This window comes from Brassica napus, chromosome C2, assembly GCF_020379485.1.
Source record: "Brassica napus cultivar Da-Ae chromosome C2, Da-Ae, whole genome shotgun sequence".
NCBI lineage: Eukaryota > Viridiplantae > Streptophyta > Magnoliopsida > Brassicales > Brassicaceae > Brassica > Brassica napus.
In genome coordinates this window covers 12,449,438-12,459,266 of record NC_063445.1, presented here as the reverse complement: position 1 = coordinate 12,459,266, position 9,829 = coordinate 12,449,438, and the positions used below count along the sequence as shown (strand labels likewise).

Genomic DNA, 9,829 nt, shown 5'->3' with positions numbered 1-9,829 from the left:
ACAACAACATCCTCTGATTCAATCCAATCCAGTATTTGTACTCTGACTCCTTCTTTGAATCCACCACTACTCTCAGATGTTTCAGCATCAACATTACTTTTCTGAGAAAAGGCAACGGAAATCGTAAATGTCTTAAAACTAATTGACCAAAGGTAATGAAAAGGATTACCTTCTTTTCAGCTAATTCTCGCACCATCGCCTTTAACTCTTCAATCTCACTTTTCATTTCTGCAATCTTAGCGTCTCTAAATTGCAGATATGCTAGCTTATTAGCTGTAATCCCTCTACCAAAGCCCCTTACTCGTCCAGGTTTGTCTTTTCCCAAAACCTTGCTCACAGCATCTTCCCTTATGTTATCAGCAGCTGATGTGGAGTCCATCCGACTGTCAAGTGACTGTATTTGTTCCTGATACAATCATTTAAACACAAAATCATTCATTGCCATAGTCTATTAACTATACACAATATACAACTTCCATAATGCTTACAATAGTCTCAGCAAACTGGGGCTTCACAGGTCTGCCATCAGCATGAGTGTGTCCCGCAATCCAAACCTTGGATCTACTCACCTTACTTGGGTCTTTACTCTTTTTTTTCTATATGAAAACAAACATATCTCACTACCATTTTAATCTAACAAGCTGATCTACAATATGTAGATGTTAGACTACTCTTTTACCATATCATCAGCTAAACGAAGCATTCCTTTGCGGCTGGTGGTGTGAGGAATCTGATTTCTTCTCATCGCTCTGTACTTGTTACTCGTTTCCTACAATATAAATATGACATTGATTATATCCATCAGACATGACCTTTAAGGATGAAACTTACTTAGTTGTAGATAACTCACTGTGAAAGATTTGGTAGTCTTACTCTTAACCCAAGTGTTCCACAGTTGAAGGGATGGGATGTTGCTCGGTTTTAAAGCTATTCTCTCAGCTGCAGTCTTCGCCACACGTACTTGTGACACAAGCCTTGACTTCCCAGCCCTCCACACATTTCCCAGCTGCTTGAAAATAACAGCTTTCTGCTACTCTTCTTGCAAGTTAAACCTCCCCTGCATCACAATAATCAAGTTAAACATGTTTATAATTTCATCTTGCGGTTAAACAAAACATACTAATATATATACAAACCTGAATTTCTTCCAACATTGTTGCTTTAGTCGCTGCATCAAGTTTTCTCCAATCGTCAAGTGTAACCGGAACATGTTCCCTCACAAGAGGACCAAGAAACGACGATAGGGTTACTGAACCAGGTCCAACATGCTCACCAATGTCATTGAATGTGACCATAATCTTATCATTGGGATTTTCAGCCACTCTACGCAACTTTGTAGGTCCTCTTTTATTTTTTTTTGAAACTTCCTCCCCTGCTAGCTCAACTCCTTCAGTACTAGGAATCTCATCATCTTGCGCAGTGCCATCTTCTTCCATATCGTGAGCTTCTTCTTCGCAAGCTTCCTCTTCGTTCCCTTTCTCATTAAGAACTCCATCATCTTCCATATTGGCCGGTTCTTCTTCATTCTCTTTCCCATTGAGATCTCCATCTTCTTCATTCTCTTTCCCATTGACATCGCCATCTTCTTCATCCTCTTTCCCATTGACATCCTCTTCATCGTCTTTATCTTCTTCAGACATTGACTTCTCAGCCTGATCATCTTCTACTTCATCATCATGAGCAGGTGTTACATCTTGTACTTCATCATCCTTAGGAGGTGTAACATCTTCTACCTCATCATCCTTAGGAGGTGTTACATCTTCTATGTAATCATCTTCAGCAGCCACTTTCTTGATTCTACTACTTCTTCTCGTTGGCGTTAAAACTAAATTCTTTTTAGGGGAAGCCGTTTTCTTTGCTGTTCTTTTCTTCACTTTTAGTTGCGGTGCCTTGTCCTCTTGATCTACTACCTCCAAGCCTTGATTACGTTTACTCCGACGAGAACCAACTTGTCCTCTTGTCTTTGCCATTTCTGAAACTGATAAACAAATCCAAAATCAAATCAAGCCATTCGATCAAAAAAATCTAAACCCAAAATCAAATCGAAACCTTCAATCATATTCAAAATCAAACTGAAACCCACAATCATATTCAAAACCTAATTGAAACCCACAATCATATTCAAAACCTAATCGAAACCTAATCGAAACCCACAATCAAAATCGAATCATGTGTTAACGCGGACATGCATGTGAAAAGAGATTTGAATCAAAGAGAAACCCAAAATCAAAGAGATTCGACTCGAGAGAACCAGTCTCTATTCTAAACTCAGAATCAAATCGAAACTCATACCAATTGAAGCTTCGACTCGAGAGAACTCTGAAGAACTTCGATGAGTCGGTTTTGATTTTGAGGAATGTGAAGAGAGTGAAGTGAAGAGAATGAAGTCTCGGTTTCGATTAATACTTAAGTTATTTTTAATATAAATTTTCATATACGATAGCATTTAGTTTTTGATTTACAATGGTAAGGCGCCTCCACTTACCAAATTAACGCGGCTGAATTATTTTATTTTCCCGCGACTACAAAGATAGCTTATACATTTCAAAAACGCTATTATAAAGGCCCGTGTTTATATACAATAGCAGAGAAGCAAAAAACGCTATGCTACGACGCTATTAATACCCACATTTCCTGTAGTGCCCACTTAGCCAATCGGCCTGATTGACTTGGGCTATGCAAAATTGTCAGTAAGGGAAAAGTCGTGAGGATGACAATCGTGTGGGATTGGAAATATGGTCTTAGTTTTCGGGCCGATGTTACGACCGCGCATGCCAATTTTTCCATCAAAGGATACCTAGATTCGGCATCCAGCAAGGTTTTGCTTATGTAGAAAATAAGTTTCTGCTCCCCGCGTTCTTCCCTGATCAGGACTCCGCTTACGGCCGTTGCCGACACAGCGATGTACAAGAATAAAGGTTCCCCTTCCACGGGTTTTGCGAGGACTGGAGGGGTAGCTAAATAGCGCTTCAACTGTTGGAAGGCATTTTCGCACTCCTCCGACCATTCGAATTTTTTATTTCCTCGCAGGACGTCGTAGAAGGGCAGGCACTTATCTGTTGATCGTGAAATAAATGGACTTCCCGCTTATTCTTTGGTGAAGCCATCTCGATTAGTGCGTTGATCTGTTTTGGATTCGCTTCGATACCGCGGTATGTGACCAAGTAGCCGAGGAATTCCCCTGATGCCACGGCGAATCTACATTTTGTCGGGTTGAGCTTCATGTTATGGGAATTTAATTGCGCAAAACACTCTTCGAGATGTGACACGTGATCTTTTGCTTTGAGGGATTTGACGAGCATGTCGTCGATATAAACCTCCATCGTTTTTCCGAGTTGTTTGGAGAACATTCGGTTTACGAGTCGTTGGTAAGTTGCACCGGCGTTTTTGAGGCCGAAGGGCATTACCTTATAGCAATAAGTTCCGCGATCGGTAATGAATGCAGTCTTCTCGCGATCGTTGGGATTCATCCTAATTTGATTATAACCTGAGAAGGCATCCATGAAGGATAAAAGTTCGTTGCCCGCTGTTGCCTCTACCAATCGATCATTATGTGGTAGAGGGAAGCTATCCTTTGGACATGCTTTGTTTAGGTCGGTAAAATCCACGCAAACTCGCCACTTCCCGTTTTTCTTTATGACTACTACAGGGTTGGCGAGCCAGTCTGGGTATCTTACTTCTGTTATCGACCCAACTTTAAGCAATTTTTCGATCTCATCGTTTACTGCGGCAGCACGTTCGGGTCCTAGCTTTCGCCTTTTCTGCTTGATGGATTTGAATGTTGGGTCGATATTCAACTCGTGACATGTTATGTTAATGTCGATCCCCGGCATATCTTCCGCAGCCCATGCGAATGTATTGAGGTTCTTTTTAAGACAGGCTATGAGTTCTGTTCTTAAGGGCTCGCGGAGACTGGCTCCAATCTCGATGCAGCGTTCCGGGAAGGCTTCGTCGAGACAGATCGTCACCACGGGTTCGCATGTTGGCTCGCGATTTTCATCTAGGGCTGCGATGCTGCGAGATTGCCAGAAGAGTTCCGCTGAATCTTGACCTCGTGTATCTTTGCTGGAGGTCTTTTTCTCCACTTTTCTAGGAGTGATCTCGAGGATTGGTCTTTTTCGTTTCAGTTCCGCGGCGAAGCAAACCTGTGAGACTCTCGGATTTCCCCATATTACCTCGATTCCGTTTGGGGTCGGGAACTTGAGGCAAAGATGGTACATTGACAGGATTGCGCGCATGGCGTTTAGCCATGGCGTCCCCATGATAACGTTGTAAGATGCGGGATGGTCAACGACTAGAAACTCTGTGACGTTCGTCACGGTTCCGGCTTTGACAGCGATATTAATCGATCCGTAGGCCATGGTTATTTCCCCCGAAAGTCCCAGCAGTGGGCTTGGGTATTTTGTGACTTCGGATTGATTGATCCCCATTTTTTCGAGTGTTTCTTTGAAGATGATATCGGCCGAACTACCGGTGTAGATAAGCACCCTAGCGACATCGATATCTCGAATCGTCAACTCGATGACAAGGAGGTCGTTTCGAGGTTTGGCCCGATCGACCATTGCTCCCCCCCTTGAATGAGATGACATTCGCGCACGTCGAGTCTTGCATATCGTTTCTGATCGTTGAGTGGCTTCTGCGGGTTAGATTGATCCGTATCCCCCCTCCTTCTAGCGCCAAACTGTGGGAACCGAAATTCACACTGGTGATTTCCGTTTAAATAAGGAAACTAGGAAAACCCTAATTTCCCAGAGGACCCAGATATCTGCTAATTACCACACGTCAAGCAATCAGAACACGAGAATAACAACGATAAGAATAAGAAATCGAAAAAGAGAGCAAAGTAGATCTTATTCCGAATCTGCGTATGAGCGTTTACAACAAGGTATAAGCCTGGGCTCGAGAGCTGCGAGATTCCTAGTTCTAGCAACCCTAAGACGGCTAAACCTAATTGAGTCGCAGCTCGAAATAACAAAAACGGAAGATTAACTAAATTGCTCTAAGTGCTAAGTTTGCTCTGAAAAGTGCTCTTGCCATGCTCCTCGCCTAGGACTCCTTATATACTAGCTCCAAGGTCGGTTAACGCTTTTACTCTTCTGCCCTTAAGCCGTCATAGCATAAAAATGGAGATATTCCATTTTTCCCGATCTTCCAATTATCTTCAAAACTTCCGTATTTATCCGCGGAAACTTGACATTTATCCTTCCTTATGGACCAAGCGTAAACAGTGCTGCGGTTTAAGGGCTTTTGGTTAAGAAATCGTAGGATGGGCCTCGAGTCGTGTTTTAGATCCCTTTGGGCCGTCTTCCGACTCGACACGTTTACTACGAATTCTTTTTGATAGAGAACGAACTTTCCGCGGTTTCTAATCCACGAAGTTTGATCGATGAATTTGAATAGCGGAAAACATGGACTGAGCTTGCTACGGTCTTCGGGAGATAGCATTCGAAGGTTTGACGAGAATGCATGGATTGATGTCGTATCGATGTTCGGAAAGGTTCAATCGCTACACAGCGACTGAACTTCGGCTCGAGCCCGGTTGCTACGTAGCGACCAAGCGGGACGAACGCTCGGTCGCTACGTAGCGACCGAGAGGGACGATCGCTCGGTCGCTACGTAGCGACCGAGCGGGACGAGTGCTCGGTCGCTACGTAGCGACCGAGCTTTGGCTTGAGCTCGGTCGCTACGTAGCGACCGAGTGGGACGATCGCTCAGTCGCTACGTAGCGACCGTGCGGGACGAGCGCTCGGTCGCTACGTAGAGTCCGAGCTTGGCCGAGCTCGGTCGCTACGTAGCGACCGAGCGGGACAATCGCTCGGTCGCTACGTAGCGACCGAGCTTTGGCTCGAGCTCGGTCGCTACATAGCGACCGAGCGGGACGAGCGCTCGGTCGCTACGTAGCGACCGAGCCGGACGATCGCTCGGTCGCTACGTAGCGACCGAGCCTTGGCTTGAGCTCGGTCGCTACGTAGCGACCGAGCGGGATGATTGCTCGGTCGCTACGTAGCGACCGAGCGGGACGGACATTCGGTTGCTGCCTAACGACCTGTTTCGAGCTTTCGTCGGACATCTCGATTCTTTCTTCCGTAAAGCTTTTTCGTAAGGAAGAATCTATTTCGAAAAGTACTCTTCGGAGAAATTCTTATTTTCTTCCTCGGACGTTTTGAATGTTAAATTTATCGTAACCGTTTTTGACCCCTACAGTTTTCTTAGTTACTAGTATTTACTTTCGTTTTCATTCTTTCAGATTTATTGCAAGACCCAAGTAGGATGATCACCATATCGAACGTGGACGAGGCGTCGACATCGATCGACCTACAATCACATACGACGATCGATGCATACCGATGCACATCGATCGATTCCCACTCCGGTCAGGTTTATCTTCCTAACTTGTTACATTAAGTACTTATAATTTAGTTTCCACCATAACTCCGACGTTGTTACACTGGGACATTGTAATTTAAGTCTGTGGGGAGGTTTACTGATATAGTTTATTTTGATTCTTATAAAAATATTTCTAATAAATTATGCTTAGCTATGTGAAAGGGACTATGATCTTATTATTGATTTATACTTGAATGTCTAACCACTCTTTAGCACCATTCTAGATTTACTGATTGCAGATAGTACTAAAGATGCTAAAGTGGATCAACCTGTCAACTACACACACTTGCCTTGATTGTTTGAAGGAACCAAAGCTTACCTCCAATACTAAACCTGACATAATCGCTTGTCTTGGGGCTTGGTATACATGGGATCGAATTCTTCAGACAAGTCTGGAAGGTAACGCCTTGTGTAGATTAATTTATCACATTTCCTCTCTCTATTTCGACCCTAGAGTAGTTAGTTAGTTAAAAAAAATATATATATATATATCTGAAATTTATTACTTAATTAGGACTTAGGATTTAGTTAGGAGGAATCTGAACAGGACTTGGTGGCTAAAACCATTAAGGCTTGATTCATAAAGATTCCAATAAAAGAATTCGAACGGGACTTGGAGACAGCAATCTTCAAGGCTCGCTTCACAAAGAATTCTTGGATATAGGTCAAAAAGAAGTGAACAGGGTTTGGTGGCAACCACCATTAAGTCTTGATTCATGGAAGCTTGTCCAATCTTGGTCACTGATCTTGCAATATAAGCAGAGTTTGACTCAAGAGAGAAATTAGAGAGAGAGAATTTAGGAACTAACTTTTACCTGCAGTTCCAGATACTTGTCTGAAAATCCTTGTATCCTGTGATCGATATTCCCAAGGTAAAGCATTCACTTTTATATTTATGCTAAGAAATAAGGATAGTAGAGGGGATTGTCAGACAGGATTTTCTGAGTTGTAGACTAGTTGAATTTGGTTGCTAAGCTAGGATAATGCATAATATGCTTTTGTGATTAGGACTTTTTAGATGTGGTTTGCGAAATTGTAGAGATGATGATTTCTGTGTTTTAAATCTATAAGTCCCTGCTGTTTTCAAACCTCTTTCAGAGAGACTGCCTGTTTGTTTTGCTTGAGGACAAGCAAAAGGGTAAGTCTGGGAGAGTTGATATACCATGGATTTGACCCATTTTCATCCATGGTATATAAGGGTTTTACTATCTATATATTATATATTCTATCCTATTAGGTATGTTTTCAGGTTCAGGAGTATCTTGGAGTAAACAGATGATTATGGAGCATTTAGGAGCTTAAAAGAGATTTCATCTGAGCTGACCATTGGAGGTCGATACGAAGAAGAAGCAATCGTTCGATGCACATCCAGTGCCGTCGATCGATACAGAAGAGAAGCCTCGACGACTGAAGATTATGATCGATCGATGTACATCTTGTACCATCGATCGATGTCGAGACGCGAGATGCGCGACTTGGTTCCAGCCGACTTTGAACCCAAAGCTTCACCAAATTATAAGATTACCCCTGACGAGTTTTTAACCTAATAGTTATATACTTGCCTAAGTGTTAGGAAGCAAGAGAGCTTTTGGCCAACATTGTATTCTTATTTTCAGCAGAGAGTTTTAGGAGAGAAAATCATAGAGAGATTTGTGATTGGAACTCCATTGATTCATCTATTCTATTCTATGCAGTTTTTATCTATATTTTGTGTCATGAATTGCTTAGCTATGTCTGAGTAGTTCACTTGTTAGATTCAGGGTTCAAATAGGTTAGAGGGATTAGCCTCAACTATAGATTTGCTAAGTTGTGATATTCATTGATTGATTGTTCATTGTGATATTCATTGATTGATTGTTCATTAATGCTTGTTTTAGCCTTGCTAACTAGAACATGAACCTAGGAATTAGCATGAGTCAAGCATCCTTGACCATCCTGTCCTGAATCTAATCAGTCATGCTACGACTGCTAGAGAGATGCTAACCGCTGATCTAGGAGACTAGTGAGGATTATCAACCTGCGCCTAGGGCTTAGCTAGAAGCATCGATCGATATTGTCTTCTGACAATCGATCGATATTGCGAAAGGTGTATCGATCGATATCCCTATAGGATCATCGATCGACACTTTCTTGTGATCAAAAGACGACAGCTGAGATCCAAGATCTAGTTAGTTAACCAGTGAAACATTGCCATCGCTGATGACTGTGATTAAGGAGTTGAGCTTTAATATATCATGCATGCAACTGTTAGGCATCTATAGGATTATAATCTCCAACACCTGAATAGAAACCCTGCATCTAATATCTTCCAATAAGTTACACCCCCAATCATCTTGTTAGTCGAGCAATAGACTTGCTCAATTAGGATTGCTATTTACTTTTAAACCATAAAACAACAAACACTTAGAATTAATAATTTGACTAGATTTAATAGGTTCCCTAGCTCCTTGTGAATTCAATCCCTAAGTACTGCAACTGAACCTCTTATTTGAGAGAGTAATTCACTCCTTAGGGTAATATGAGTGGTATCAAAAAGTATCACCTTCGATAAAAAAATACGTAAAAGATATGGTATCCAACATCTTTCCAGCCACTGAGCGCAGCGTCATGATGGTTTCTGAGGAAATTAGTGCAATAATCCAAGGCGAGATCCCGATCAAGAGGCATGATACGGGCAGTTTTGTTTTGGATTGCATTATACGGAACAAAAAATTTCCTCGATCCCCTTGTGGCCTAGGTTCCAGCGTGAACCTCATGCCACATTCTGTCGTAATATCCCTAGGATACGACAAGTTCAAACCAACCAAAATAACTTTGGTTCTGGCCGATAGATCCGTTAGACTACCTGAGGGAGTGCTTGACAACGTGCCAATAAGGATTAACGGCTGTCACGTCCCAACAGATTTCGTAGTACTGAGATACCAAAATGAACCAAAGGACCCAGTTATTTTGGGTAGGCCATTTCTAGCCACTGCTGGTGCGATAATCGATGTCAAGGAGGGTAGGATATATCTGAACATTGGAAACATTCCAATGACTTTCGACATGGACAACCTTATGAGACGACCCTTGATCGATAAACAGACATCCTACGTGGACGACATCAGTGAATTGGCCGAAGGATCTTTTATAAACTCATGCTCAGACGATCCTTTGGAGAAACTACTCACAACTGGTGAAGAGGAATCTTTCAGTATCGATAGTAGAGCTGAAGAATATACACGATTAATGGCCGCAAGCATGGAAACAGCAAACGTTGACGACATAGAGGATGACGCTTCAGAAATCAACGTCGATCGATACTTACTAAAATCTGTCGATCGACAACCAACCTTCTCGAAGGAATGGGATCCCGAAAAAGCACCAAAGATTGAGTTAAAACAGCTGCCAGCTGGACTCAAATATGCCTTTCTCTATAAAGATTCATATCCAGTAATCGTGA

General features: G+C 42.4%; 1 protein-coding gene across 1 annotated transcript; it reads right to left on the bottom strand.

Annotated features, from left to right (window-relative positions):
• Positions 1-679: 679 nt before the first annotated feature.
• LOC111201992 (protein bfr2-like) lies at positions 680-3,379 on the bottom strand. Its single transcript, XM_048747502.1, has 2 exons — positions 851-3,379; positions 680-769 (listed from the first exon to the last, which is right to left on the bottom strand). The coding sequence occupies exon 1, from the start codon at positions 1,968-1,970 to the stop codon at positions 1,095-1,097; it is 876 nt and encodes a 291-aa protein (XP_048603459.1). The 5' UTR covers positions 1,971-3,379; the 3' UTR covers positions 680-769; positions 851-1,094.
• Positions 3,380-9,829: the final 6,450 nt, after the last annotated feature.